This window comes from Penicillium pulvis, assembly GCF_028828015.1.
Source record: "Penicillium pulvis strain IBT 33274 chromosome Unknown scaffold_8_segment0_segment0, whole genome shotgun sequence".
Classification (NCBI taxonomy): Eukaryota; Fungi; Ascomycota; class Eurotiomycetes; order Eurotiales; family Aspergillaceae; genus Penicillium; species Penicillium pulvis.
This window is the reverse complement of record NW_026643080.1, coordinates 3,278,741-3,292,425: the sequence shown is the minus strand read 5'-3', so window position 1 is coordinate 3,292,425 and position 13,685 is coordinate 3,278,741. Positions and strand designations below refer to the sequence as shown.

The following is a 13,685-nucleotide window of genomic DNA, read 5'->3' as shown; positions in this document are numbered from 1 at the left end:
GGCCAACACGAACCTGTGCAGAGGGTGGGGCAGATCGCTTGACAAGAAGACGGTGTTCTTTAGACCATTTACAGAATGCAAAATTACTGGAACAACAGTATTATAACCCAGTGTCACTAGAGAGGCATGACTGCTCTCGAATACTAATATACATTCTACTGTGCCCACTTCCATACTTAGAGTTTACCATGTTTGGAAGTTCCTGGCCTTACTCTTAGCTAGATTTTATCAATATTTTTCATTGTCCTGGCATGGTTACTACTCTTCTCCGCTCTCTTCATTTTCGTCGTTGACTGCATGTAGATGAGAACCGAATATATCCCACACAGGGATAGTACCGGGTTGACTAGGCTCGGGCCATGCCAGCCTCCACGGATGTGTGGGAAGAAGAACTTCAGGGCCTGGCCAGCCGGGCCGAATAAAGTGCTGCCCTTCATCGGAAAGCGCGCCGTGGACATCTTCAATAGTTCGAACACATGAATCAAGTTCAATCTTGACATCATGGGCTTCTACACATGGAACACGGTTGCAACGGAACCCTGCTAGTGTAGGCGCAACCATGCCCTGTAATAATCTACCTTCATCTTGGACTTTTCTTCCGGCAAGATAGAAGTCGGGCTCAACGACAATGAGCTTTTGATCCTCCACAGACTGTCGGTCGAGGCAAAAGAAGCGCTGAAACCGGCGACTGAAACCTTCGTATTTGTAAATCTTGAGAACGATGTTCCAAATGTCATCCAGAGTTCCATCTTCATTGTGCTCCCAGGGGACGAAACAGACATCCTTTCGTTGCTCGGTATCGTAGTCCAGAGCAGCCTCGGGACCGATACCATACCTGTCCTGTCCATCCACTTTATAGATTTCCTTGCGGAGTACCAGATCCTCCGAATCCGTCAGATGCTTAGTGAGGTAGAACACCGGGATCCAGTCATAGTCAAGGAGGTATTGATCTGTATATGAATTACTCACTGCCTCCCAGATTGGTGGATTGTAATAATATGGCTGGTCTGGATTGTATGCTGCTTCAACGTGATCAATATTGTACTTGTCATAATCGCGAGCAAGAAGACGATGCAGACTAGATGTGGATACACAGCACAGCGTGTCGAGTGTAGTTCTCAAAGCAACTACAGGCTTCACACCACCGGAATGAACAATGGCAAAGTGGGACAAGTTGATGGCTTTCTTTTCAATGGGGCTCAGCATAAGATTCAAAAGTGGATCGATGCATCTTTCATCTGGTTCGTGCATCCGATAATTCTCCCAGAATACCACCACATCGCGGCGGGTTCTCATACCGTGGCGGTGAAGAGGGATGAGCTCTGCTGTTTTCGGAACATCCTCTTGTTCTTGTGATTGTATTTGCAGTGCATCATGGATAATCAAATGGGCTTCACGGAGCTCATCCTCAGTTGTAGGAAACATTACAAATAAGTGTAAATGTTCCTGACTTTGTCGGCGTCTCCATAGAGGTGCTCGGAAGGATGGAACCAGGTCAGCTAGAGAGATTATCTCAGTCGCCAACTCTGGTGGGAGACGAAAGGAAAGCGCTGACCATGCAGCCTTCAGATATTGCTTCCTTGTTGAAAAATGGGGGCGTTCGGTGGCGAACATCTCTTGATCAGGATCAAGAAGATACATGCAATGGTAAGCGATAGAGTAAGACCGCTGAGCTCTGGGGTTAAGCAAGTGGTGCTGTTGCCTAATTCTGCAGTGATAATCGGAACGAAGAACATCTTGAAAGAAAACATCGTAATCTTCCCAATGAAACTTCTCCAAAATGAATGGCAATAAACCGTATTCGTACTGTCTGACAGTCCACGGGTCGTTTGTACCCTTGTAATCACGAATCAAGTAATCGTCAGATGAGGAGTCGCAGCTAGCGCAAGCAACGAAGTCATCATACCATTCTTCATTAGAGCTGTCTGATGTATCAGAGAAGCGAGAGACGACTACACGAGCACCAGGCGGAGATAAAGAAATAGGGGCTGGTGTCTTATGAGTATTCTCTGGCTGAACACTGACCATAAGAAGTGAAAGCTTGGCCCGCTCACCGACTCGATGGGTATTATCCCAGCAACGTTTGGTGAGGTCATCAGCAACAACGAAGCTCGTGCGAAATAAGAACTCTAGCCCGGATCGGTAGGCTAGCATGGCAAGAGCATGAACAGTAGCCAGACTGTCTCGATGTGGACCCTGTACAGCAATTGAACTGAGAAGACGTTTAGACGGAGCCCATGTTTGGACTTTGAGACCAGCTTGGATGAGCCCGGGCTCAGTCTCCAAGAAATCCACGAGTTCTTTCCCCTTCTGCTCCGTGAAATCGGTAAGCATGACCACGAGCAGCACCTTGTCGTTTGCTTTGAGAACAGGCATGTGATCGGACGATAAATCTTCTGCCGAATGAAATTGCCTTTCGTCCGTGTTGGCCATTTTGTCGGTCTCCTCTTATGGATGAGAGATCAGACTTGTAAATGATTTCACCGTGAAGGCTTTGAAGGTTGAGCTTTTGGCAACAGAAGACTTTTTTTTATTGATAAAGGTCTGCGGGCCTCTAAGATTCTAGCATTATTAGCCTCATATCAATGGAATATGCCAAATGAATGGCGTCAAGTACTTTCAGTTTCCGATCAAGCACTGGACACGTCGCATACACGCTTTGGGGTGAGGTGGAATACGTACGAGAAATGTACAAAAGCGTTGGGGAAGCAGAAGAGAAAGCTCAGCATATCTGAAATCAGTCCAAGGTTGGAGAAAAATACAAAGCACAAGTCATGATAAGCGTTTTGATGAAATATATATGGATGTTGTTATGATTAGAAGAAAGTCAGAGTTCAAGTTGCGTACTACATGTATGTATTGACTTCCAATTCTGCCTGACGAAAACAATAGCGCAGGTGGGTTATAGTGGTGTTGCATGAGTTTGAAACCGCCTCCACTCCTTACATAATAATCTGCCACGTTTTCTGCGAGCCAAAACCTCACATTCTTAGCTAAATCAACTGAGAATATAGAACTTGCAAGCTGAACATCACTAAGAACATTCCTAAAACGTACCACATATGACTTAAGAACCGTGTGTTGACCGGTGTTCTATTTTGGGCCAGCGCGCCGCATAATTGATGGGCGGTAAGCTATACATAGTAGGCGGTCTGGAAGGCTGGTTGTAAACTCATACAAACCACTGTACCTCAGCATTGACACCTTGTGGCCTGATGAGTCAGCCGATGAGTCATCAGGGACCACGGCTTCTCTAACTTGCGTTGCACCGATTCCGGACTCGAGAATACTCACGCGGTCCACGAAGTGCCAAAGGCTTCTAGAAGCAGAGCAGAATGTCAGTCCTAGCCCCTTGGTGATTCTGGTGTAGTCAAGATACAATTCAGAGCTCTCTCCATGAGCACTCGGTTTCTATCATATTTCCTCTGCTATCTTTCTCAATGCATTGTCAGAAAAGAACTGATTGACTAATATGGCATCCAGTCCCGTGATCAGCACTGACCCAACTATAGTATATTTTATTCATTATGTCTGAACTCCATGGAGATGCAGAGATGGTTCCGACAGGTCAGGAGCTAGACTATCCTCTGGCGCTGGCGCCGCGACAAGTCACGCTCCGCGATCGGGTCACGGTGGCAACCTTAATGCCATTCGCCTCGGGGGATGATCTACCCCGACCCCTGCTAAAGTATCTCTCCGACCAATTCAACAAGGAAATTGAAAAGGGTGATACCTATGCGATGTCTGAACCGATTCCCTTGGCCCAGTTTAGTCGCTATTGGTTCTCCAATTTTGGTGTGGTCATGCTGCTCGGCGATATTCAGAGTGTACAACAAACACATGCCATGGACAAGGCCGGTGCCAATTGGACCAAAATTTGTCTGGGTGGCTTTCACATTCGTCCGAACTACCCCGGCTGGAGTAGCCATGTCTGTAATGGTACTTTTATTGTCACAGATGCCGCCAGAAACAAGGGTGTAGGTAGGTTGATGGGTGAAGGTTATCTGGAGTGGGCTCCTCGACTTGTGAGTATTTTGTGAACCCCTTTATACTTACTACGACTTGAAGCTGAAAATTTAAACTAGGGGTATACCTATGCAGTATTTAACCTGGTCTACGAGAGCAATGTTGCATCATGTCGACTTTGGGATTCACTTGGGTTCAAGCGCATTGGCAGAATCCCAGGTGGAGGAAGGCTTAAGTCTCAACCCGGGGAGTTTGTGGATGCGATTATCTACGGTCGAGGTCTCAGCTTAGACGGCGAGGATTCTGTATCACAAGATCGATTTGAGAAGATTCGGTATTATCTGAAGCACTCCAAGTACCCTCGAGGTGCAGATCGCGCCGAGAAAAGTCGGTTGCGTAGCGCCGCCACCCACTATAAGCTGATTGAGGGCGAAGAGGGAGACCCCGATAAGCTGATGCTCAAGGACAAAGAGGTTGTCTCGGATCCACAGCAACAGTATGAGATTGCCAAGGAAGTCCACCTCAGGCAACATGCTGGCATTAACAAAACCACCGCTGCCATTGCAGTCAAATACCACTGGGTACGGATCAAGGAAACTGTCAACCGGGTGATTCGTGATTGTCCTCAATGCAAGGAAACCCTCAAAACGCCTCCTATCCCAGGAACTAAGGAGGAGGATGAGTCACCTTCTATTGATACGTCAGACATGGTAGACGATAGCATGGACCATGGCGACGACCATGTGGATGTCCCTCAAGACATGGACGAAGCACCGGACGACTCCCCAGCTCACCACCCCTACATGAATCAGGCAGTACCAGGCAACGTCCCTGCTAATGTTCCCGGAGCCGTACATCCCATGGCGAACTTCACCCCGATGCCTCTCGATCCCCAGATCATGCATCTACAGCAACAATTGCGGCGCTACCAACAACAAAACGCCATGGCCGGTGGCTTCCCCCAAGGCCCCAATATGGGCATGACAAATTTTGACGATACGATGCGCTACCACACGGCCAATAATGCATACCAGATGATGGTTGACGACGGTTCTGATCCCTTTCGACAGGAGGTACTGGGACTTATGAACCCACCTTCGCATGACTTGCAACATGATGCCGAGTTACTTTCAAAATTCGAGTATGGTAGTCCTTCTGAAGGAAATTATGATTTCTCCTGAGCCGGTCTCAGTCTTGTTTTATTCTTATGTTTTTTATGTCTCCTAGCGTTGACATGTGTCCACTATTTTGTTACGATCGATCAAAACTGGCCAGGCTAGGCATGGCTGTGAAGCATTTTAGGGTTATATGCATAGTCATCTGTATTTCTGCAGCATACAATTTATCTATATTCAACAATGAAAATATTGACTGAATCCCCATTTTGCATGCAGAAAGAGAGGTATTCTTAGACTTGGAGATTTCTCAAGTATTCATTAAGTCCGAAGACTGCCGATCTGACTGACTCTTGCACATTACTGCAGACGATGATATACAGGCTCTGCATCGGGTTATTTCTTTTTTGGGGTTTTTTTTTTCTGCAGAGCTCCAAATTGGATATCATAGAGTTTCAGACGTCATTAACTTCCGGAAATGAGATATCATCCCTTCTATTGGAAGAAAATCCTGTTGTGGCGGATCTCGATTTTCCGATCCCTGGGGCAAACCATGGTTTAGCTGCTGCCACCAACGATCATCGGGTCATAGCTCAATATTTGAACTGAGACCTCCAGCCTTCCGAAATGAAAATAGCTATTCAATCCTTTACTGTCCGTGGCGGGCTTGTCGCGCAAGATGTCGGCAGAAGCGCTGGCTACACTGCTGGCCCAGCCAGCTCTCCCAGCACCACCTGGTGTCACACCGAATTTTGACAACCCACCGAAAAGCAATACTATCGCATGGGTAGTGACGACCTTGTGTTTGGTGGTCGCCACAATATGCCTGTCTTTACGTTTGTTTGCTCGAGTGTGGCTGGAGAAAAAGATGCGCGCGGAAGAGGGTGTGTCTACAATACCTTTTGGTTCTTTTGGTTATAACAGACGGAGACTAACTGCTTCTTCTACAGTTTTGATGATTTGCGCATACGTATGGAATCTCTCTCGATGTTCATCCTCCACGCGCAGTGAAGCTAATTTTATGTTATAGGGCGCCTATTGCGGGACTGCCTATGTTGGCTATGCATGGATCTATTCCCCGGGATACTTCGTTCATACCTGGAACTTGCGCAACGAAGACCTCATTCGACCGCTCTACGTATGTATGCACGACTCTTCATAACATCTCCTTCCAGAAACTTTGGCGTTGGGCTAACATATACCAACAGCTTAATCTCATCTATGGGTGTTGCTACTCAGCAGTTCTTCCCCTGATCAAAACCGCGATTTTACTGGACTGGTGTAGAATATTTGTCCATTTCAACTGCGCTCAAGACCCCTTTTGGTGGGGCTGCATGGCTATCATATGCCTACAATGCGTATGGGGGGCAGCTTGCATCATCTTGTTGAACCTACAATGCAGACCGCACGAAGCAATCTGGAAATCCTACCTTCCAAGCACATGCTACCCTCTCCCCGACGTGATGCTCACATCCGCCAGCATCCAAGTGGCTTCCGACATAATAATGTTCTTGCTTCCGCAAAGAATCATCTGGCGTTTACGGATTAATTGGCAAAAGAAGATTGGAGTTTTCATCATCTTCAGCGCGGGTATACTGTGAGTACTTCCGTATTATCCGCATCCAAGATTTGCGTTTTCCAGCATTAATTAACCCATCCTGCAGTGCCTCAATTGCTGCCTGTCTTCGCTTAGCTCGTACAGTCTCCCTCTCCAGATCGTCCGATATGATCTATCTCATTGGACCATTGCTATTCTGGGCTTGCGCCGAAATGACCTGCGGCTTTTTCATCTTCAGCATGCCGTGTCTTTCAAAGCTGATTATAGAATCTGGACTTCCTCGCCGGGTGAAGAAATCTCTTGGCTTTAGTCCCAAATCTAGTCAGCCTTCACAGGAAAATTCGGATCCACCAGTCCCCTCAGCTCGATCTAGTCGGTTAGGATCTCATCCAATGAAGCCTCCGTTGGATATCGATGCATTATGGCCTGAAACTGAAGGGGGTGATATTGACCTGGAGGCTTTGAGGGGCTATAGTTTTAAAAAGTCTTCATCGCGTCCGTAGGTGCAAGTGCTGGTCACGCCCGGACATATGGTGAATTTCAGCGTTCTAATGACTCCTGAGTCTAACCTTGGTGGTGAGCAGAAAAGTGATATGACTCGGCTATAATGAATGCCTTTCTTATTGAACAAGGGCGAAGTGTATACTATTAAAGTATCCTTACGTTGGTACAATAATTTTCTGTCCTACAAATTCAGTTTTCCTCGGATATGGTTTTAATGACGTTGTCGGATTAAGCTTGATGCTTATCACGACGTCAGGCTGGTGGTCTCTGGAACGCTAAGGTCTTTCTGCACTGAATGCAGTTTGAATGTACAGATGAGAATGGCGAGATAACATTCGAGACGACTTGGGCAGTTTGACTCTCATTCAATGACATATCTCTCTAACAATGGCTCTAACCCAGGTATATATACATCAGATTAGCACACGTCGCAAGCCCTCAGTTCCACCAAGGACTCTCCTGCCAGTAACAGGGCATCTCCCTTTGCCACTTTCCCATTTCCCGCCACGCTTACGAGAGCCCTTCTCTCCCTCAGCTTCATCTGAGTTCTTCTCATCATCGTCGCCCATGATTTCCTCTTCCCAGGCAGCACCGGCTCCCTCCCCGTTCATGAAGTCCAACTGGCGTTGGTGTTCGCCATTGATCCAATGAAAGATACACACGTAGCAGAACACATATCCTGTTTGACAGGCTGTCGGGTTGACAAGGGTATTCAAGCAAACGGGACAAGTATTCGCGCTTGAAGTGTCTGCTGGTGGTAAGGGAACAGTAAATATGGGGAGGTATGAAGTAGCAGAGATGGGGTGTTTCTGGCGACGGGCTGGTTTTAGAGCAGATTTGAGATCTCCGGCAGGTTTCTTCTCTTCAGCCTGCTTCTTCTCCTTTTCTTCTTGACCGGACCTTCTTCGCTCGGCCGGGTTAGTCAAGCCCGAGACGACAGGCGCAGGTAGGTCGAGAACCTCAGTGGCTTTACGGGCCAATTGCCGCGAGAAGTCACTTGCGTGCCACCATTCCAAGAACTTTAGAGCAAAGATAGATGCGGGAAGGAAGTAGCGTAGGGAAGTGAGGAGTGGTGGTGACAGATTCTGGGGACTGAGAAGCCCCATAAGGCCGGATCCAGGTCGCTGGGATCTGCTGCTCCCACCGAGCGCAGGCTTCGGGTCCAGCACCTCAGCAATGGCACGGTGGTCTGCGGCTCCGAGACGGCGAATGCGCGATCCAATGAGCCAAAGGAAGGGGGATGAGTATTTCGTATTATCGAACAAATAGGCGAGATTGAAAGCCAAAATCGAGAAATAATATGCCGCGTTCACGGAAGGGTATATGTTGCGCAGGAACCACTTGTAGTAGTGGAAGATGCGCTGGCGCACTGTCGGGTGCGGAGGCAGATCATCGCTGGGGTTGTATCGCGGTCCCCCACCTAGAACCAGGGACGCTTGCGGTGCTGCGTGAATATCGTATCCTTCATCAAGCTTGCGTTTCAAATAAGGTATTCCGACCATAACAAGCAGGTTCTTCCACACGTCGGCGGAGTGTAACTTGAGGGCATCGCGCACAGGGCCACCGGCGCCAACCTGGGCGCGCGGGATTTCGCCATTCTTTGTGCGGAGAACGCGCTCGCGTTTAAGGGAATAGAAATTTTCTGTGAAGGAGCCGCCGAATGTGCGGAGATAATAGCGTTCGACGACTAGGGAGACGAGGGCGTAGACCTCGTCATATGAATTGAGGATCCGGAGTAGGTACCGCGGGTGTCGGTGTGTCGCGACAGCGAGTAGGTATCGGATGGATGGAGGTAGTAAGTCAGACAGTTGCTGTTCAGCAAGTAGTTCTAGATGCGCGCGATGCTTCTGTTAGCGATGCCGCCTAGGTGTGACAGTTCCCCGGGTTTCGAGTGGCTTTCCCCGCGAGGTCGCCCTGTGGGTCGAGACTTACCGAAGAGCGATGGTTTGTGTTCATCGAACTCTTGCTGGAGACTAGGAAGGTACTCCATTGTCAGGAGCACCGGTCATCCTTGGCTGGGGATGAGAGAGTTGGAGGGTTGTTTTGCGGAGAGACGAAGAGCGGAGGTTCAATCCTCATGGCCGGATCCAGTGATCAGCAGCCGAGGCTCAACTTGTCCGAGCGGAACTACATTTGACAACCCAAATCCAGAATACAAGACGATGTCATGTTGGTACAAAGTAAATATTTGATTATGATACATAAGGTTGGGATTTATACATTTCAATGCTCTTCCATCATTTCTTCTGCCTGAGCCAGTGCTCGTTGGCACTGGGCCCACAAGTCCATGAAGTAGCTGGGGGAACCGTCCTCGGCTCGGTATTGAATCTCCGGGTCTGCCACCAGGATACAATGCATGATAGCATTGACAATTGGTCCCTGGAGTATTATTGGAGTCATTTCCCGACGCATCATAGGTACCCATGCAGACAGGAGGTCGCGGGCCCGTTGCTCCTCGCCAAGCTCCGCATGAAGTTGGAACAATTGGGCATAATCTGCCTGTGTACGAGTAGCGTTCTTCAGAGGGAACAGGCGCCAGAGGCGCCAGAAACCGTCGTAATCTTGACACCGGAACAGGGTGAACATAAGCTTGCGGGCCTCGACCGCATCAAAAGGCACCTCTGCCTCGGCAAGAATTTTAGAGAGACGAGTCAACATCTGACGCTTGTCGCTTGCAGTTCGTTCGACTTCCTCAGGAGATGAGAATGGCGCAGCTGGAGTGTTGACCGCCTCATATAACATATTAAACACTTTCATATTAAGAATGGGAACACCACGCAGACTCAGCCGTTCCAGCACCTGGAGAGCTAGCTCAACGTCGGCTTCAGGAAGGAACTGGGCAGGTGTCTGGGAAGAAGGTTCCAGGCGCGGGGTCAAAAGGGCGGCGACAACATCAAATGCAAGCTCGTCGGAAATTTTATTGCCATTAGAAAGGAACTTGTTGAATGCGTTGAACAGAACGTCCTTGCTGTAGCCAGAGTGTTGTCTAGAAACCGCAATTGAGTGCAGTCTCAATCGTAAAATAGCTTTTTCTTTGGCGGAAATTTCGGCTGGCAAGCTAGCATATAGAAGCTGCAGAAAAAGAGTGGATGTGTAATCCTCAGGACCAGTTCCAAGCTCACCGCGAGCATTATCGTGGGGGAGTCCGAGTAGCTTCTGCATCAACGACTCAGTACTCATGCCAAATCCAGGGGGCTTGGAGGCAGTAGACGGATATTCCAGGGCCTCAGCTTGGCTGGCGGTTGCCTCGTCTTGCCGCCCAGTATGCATACCTCGACGTTGACCACCAGGGGTGCCCATGCCTCCGCGCTGGGAGCTCTTGGTTGAGGGATCGGTTTTGGGGACAGGGTCTGAAGCGTCTTGAAGTCTCTTGCGCTCAGCCCGATCCAAAGTCCCTTGCCAGAGACCATCCAGATCCACATCAGCCCGCTTTTCCTCGGTGAAAATCTGAACCACCACACTTGTTCCGGTATCAAGCTGACCGAATCCTTCAAACCCAACCTCGCTGAGCTGGGGACTGGCAACATCCTTGTCGACTACACCCATGTTCACACAAATCCAACCGGTGGTAATTCCGTCATCCTTTTCGTCGATCATCGTACCCGCGTGACTAGCGGCACGAGCGCGTTTGGCCTTGCGACGGAGCTTGATCTTCAACTCATTGCGACCCAGCAATCCATCAGCATACGGCGAAAGCTTATATGTGCTGCGGAGCCAACGGCACAGGCGATCGGCAGCAACGTTCAAGTGTTTCACGCTGCGAGCGGTACCAACGATCATAATGACATTGGCGCCCAGGGCTGCCGGAATGTCAAGACCGCGAAGATCGTAAAGTTTCAGCTCATCCAAGCCAAGATCCTGATATGTGTACTCCATGAGGTTCGGAAGCATAGCTGGGGAGTTCTCTGGGATCTTTGGGATGTGATCTCCGATTAATGGGCGGACTTTTCTGGTTGGCGCTTCTTCCTGCAGGTACCAAGGGACCTGTGACTCTGCAGGCTCATTGTCCTCGTTTTCTGTGATTGTCTCTGGAGCCGATTCTGAAGACGATTCTAGAGGCGAAAAATTGATATCTGAGGGATTCGAGATAGGGGGACGATCAGATCGCTTTGGTGCTAGAGCGGAGAAAGCTCTGGCATTCAAGCTGGAGCGCAAATGAGAGGTGTATCGCGGCATCGGCAGACCTGATACGGCAATAAAAGATCGTAGCACTTCATGGCGACAGGATTGGCACACGGCCCCTCGAAATAGGGCTCCACTCATGGTTGATGCGATGATGCTTGAGTCTTCGAAACACAAATCTTGCTTTCGGAGAGAGAGAGAGAGCGCGGCGATAATGGGTGCAAACAAGACAAACAGGCCGAGTCGTTCAAAAATAGAAGCTGCTGTGTCGATCAATTGACGTTATCATTCTTTATGATTCTCTGGACTTGTGTGAAGCTGCTTGACTTTGATGGCTTCCATATGATATGCCTTGGCTTGCAAAAACGAGCCATATGCATGACTATTAGGAACGGAAAGCAGACACTCAATGCAACTCTCATTGAACCAAATACATATGGATATCGCAAACAATAACCCCAATACACTAGACTAAATATGCATTCCTTTATTCCGACGGTAAAATGAACCTTAAAAGATCAGAAAATCTTTCCAAGCACCCGTTTGGTATCATCCCCAACGGCATTCAAATCCTGCTTGGGCTTCACAACATCATTTTGCACGAATCGTCTCCGCACAATTGGTTTCTTCTCAGCCACAGCGTCGGCATCCTTGCCAGCCTCCTCCAATTTGCGTTTTCTCTTCTCCTCATTCTTCTTCGCCATACCATCAGCAATTCTTCCGGCCTCGACACCAGCAATGAACATCTTCTCTTCCTTGTGTGCCCGTGCATCCTCAACCCGACGTTTCGATTCTCTCTCTGCTCTCTCGCGGTTTATTTGGTCGGTCAAATCATCCCAACGGAACCCGGAGAGGTATTTCATATTGAACAGATCATCACGGTAGTAACTGGGTTATGTTAGTAGAGCTTCTTATCCAGCTGTGGGCTTCACTTACCCAAGACCACCAATTGTCTGGGCATTAAGCGTCTCTGCCATAATCTTAGCATCTTTCTTCCGCAACTCAACCCAGCCCTCTGTGTAGAGTTGTCTCTTATTGGATTTTTTCTGCTTTGAGTCGTTGAGGCGCTTCGACAGGAAAACCTTGGTGAGTGGGAAACCGCGCTTCTCGAGAATAGATTTGAGGGCCATCGGCTTCAGGTATGGCGGAAGAGAGGACACTGATTGAGAAGATTAGTCCTGGTTTGCGGGTGGAGATCATCTGTGAAACTCACGATATACCACTCCAAGCTTTTGCTTCTTCTTTTGCTTTCCGAGTTTCTTGAGATCAAGCGGCTTAACGGCCTTGGATTTCGATTTTGGTGTGGCAGTGTCAAGGTAAGCGCCTTCTTCGTCGTCATCAAGATCAACTCCGCCTTCTTCGGCATCTTCATTGTCGTCGTCGTGTTTATCGTCATCCGATGCAGAGGATGCTTTCGCTTTGGTTTGCTTGCGCGCCTTGCCCTTCAAGCGTGACTCTTCCACCTCGGAATCCTCGCCTTCTGAATCTTCGTCAGACTGCAAGCCAAAGAAGTCTTGAGTATCTGCCGCTCTCTTTCTCCGCTTCACAGCTCGACCCTTGCTCTCCGTCACCTTCTCGTCGGAATCATAGTAGCGATCGACCTCATCGTCACTAGCAGCGACGTCCAAAAAATCGTTGTGCTTGCGTGTTGTCATTGTGTACAGGGCGTATGTAGTGGCGCGGAAAGTTCTTGACCTTCAACTTTTTTTTGCGGAGCCCGGAGTAACGCACGGACCACCCATCATCCGCTAATCACTTACATCACCTATAGAATAGTTGCATGGAAGTTTGGGAATTGATACAACCTTGTTTCTCCTGAAATGGGAAAAGATAGTAATTTCAATCCTAAGGGCAGGAATTAAGTGATGCAGATGCTGAAATGTGTCAAAGGCGTCTTATAAGGCTTCCGAACCATCGGCCTCTGACCACCAGAATAGTAGAGATGAGTGAAACTGGTAATGATATTAAGGGAGGTGAAAAATGGAGAACGAATTGCTAATGACAACAAACTTGTGGAACATGATTGATAAATCTCACAATAACAGTAGTATCCAGCACCCATGGATGGCGATGAAATGCACTGTTACAGCTACATGCAAACTCAGGGAATAATAGATCTACACCAATTTCCAAATATCGGATATATTTTCTGGAAACAGAATCATATGTGCATCTCTTAAGGTATTGTATCTCCAAGTGAGCCATCATTAGCTCCTCTAATGCTAAGAAATGAAAATGAAAAATCCCAAGCCAAAAAGGATATACACAGACGCCAACAACGGGAATCAAGCGCGGATACCAAAAATCGCACCAGCAAAAATGGGTAATCTATCACCGAGACACATGAGATATGCAAACGAAGAAGAAAGAGGATATTGAGGCCCCGAGATGAAGAAGAAGTTTTGGGTACGGCGAGACGG

General features: G+C 48.4%; 6 protein-coding genes across 6 annotated transcripts; 2 read left to right on the top strand and 4 right to left on the bottom strand.

Annotated features, from left to right (window-relative positions):
• Positions 1 to 258: 258 nt before the first annotated feature.
• On the bottom strand, positions 259 to 2,433 carry N7503_010654 (uncharacterized protein; the record flags this gene model as incomplete). Its single annotated transcript, XM_057070200.1, has 1 exon — positions 259 to 2,433. The coding sequence occupies one exon, from the start codon at positions 2,431 to 2,433 to the stop codon at positions 259 to 261; it is 2,175 nt and encodes a 724-aa protein (XP_056916811.1).
• A 1,094-nt stretch (positions 2,434 to 3,527) lies between these two features.
• On the top strand, positions 3,528 to 5,147 carry N7503_010653 (putative histone acetyltransferase Spt10; the record flags this gene model as incomplete). The annotated part of the gene is made up of 2 exons (XM_057070199.1): positions 3,528 to 4,025; positions 4,086 to 5,147. The coding sequence occupies 2 exons, from the start codon at positions 3,528 to 3,530 to the stop codon at positions 5,145 to 5,147; spliced, it is 1,560 nt and encodes a 519-aa protein (XP_056916810.1).
• Positions 5,148 to 5,760: 613 nt separating this feature from the next.
• N7503_010652 (uncharacterized protein) lies at positions 5,761 to 7,142 on the top strand (the record flags this gene model as incomplete). Its single annotated transcript, XM_057070198.1, has 6 exons — positions 5,761 to 5,965; positions 6,032 to 6,051; positions 6,112 to 6,223; positions 6,367 to 6,439; positions 6,484 to 6,678; positions 6,746 to 7,142. Exons 5-6 carry the CDS (start codon positions 6,545 to 6,547, stop codon positions 7,140 to 7,142), a joined length of 531 nt encoding a protein of 176 aa, XP_056916809.1. The 5' UTR covers positions 5,761 to 5,965; positions 6,032 to 6,051; positions 6,112 to 6,223; positions 6,367 to 6,439; positions 6,484 to 6,544.
• A 414-nt stretch (positions 7,143 to 7,556) lies between these two features.
• Positions 7,557 to 9,133, bottom strand: pex12 (ubiquitin-protein ligase peroxin 12; the record flags this gene model as incomplete). Its single annotated transcript, XM_057070197.1, has 2 exons — positions 7,557 to 8,971; positions 9,076 to 9,133. 2 exons carry the CDS (start codon positions 9,131 to 9,133, stop codon positions 7,557 to 7,559), a joined length of 1,473 nt encoding a protein of 490 aa, XP_056916808.1.
• Positions 9,134 to 9,366: 233 nt separating this feature from the next.
• Positions 9,367 to 11,406, bottom strand: N7503_010650 (RsfS/YbeB/iojap family protein; the record flags this gene model as incomplete). The annotated part of the gene is made up of 1 exon (XM_057070196.1): positions 9,367 to 11,406. The coding sequence occupies one exon, from the start codon at positions 11,404 to 11,406 to the stop codon at positions 9,367 to 9,369; it is 2,040 nt and encodes a 679-aa protein (XP_056916807.1).
• Positions 11,407 to 11,783: 377 nt separating this feature from the next.
• N7503_010649 (RNA-binding ATPase activator ESF2) lies at positions 11,784 to 12,920 on the bottom strand (the record flags this gene model as incomplete). Its single annotated transcript, XM_057070195.1, has 3 exons — positions 11,784 to 12,153; positions 12,202 to 12,424; positions 12,479 to 12,920. The coding sequence occupies 3 exons, from the start codon at positions 12,918 to 12,920 to the stop codon at positions 11,784 to 11,786; spliced, it is 1,035 nt and encodes a 344-aa protein (XP_056916806.1).
• Positions 12,921 to 13,685: the final 765 nt, after the last annotated feature.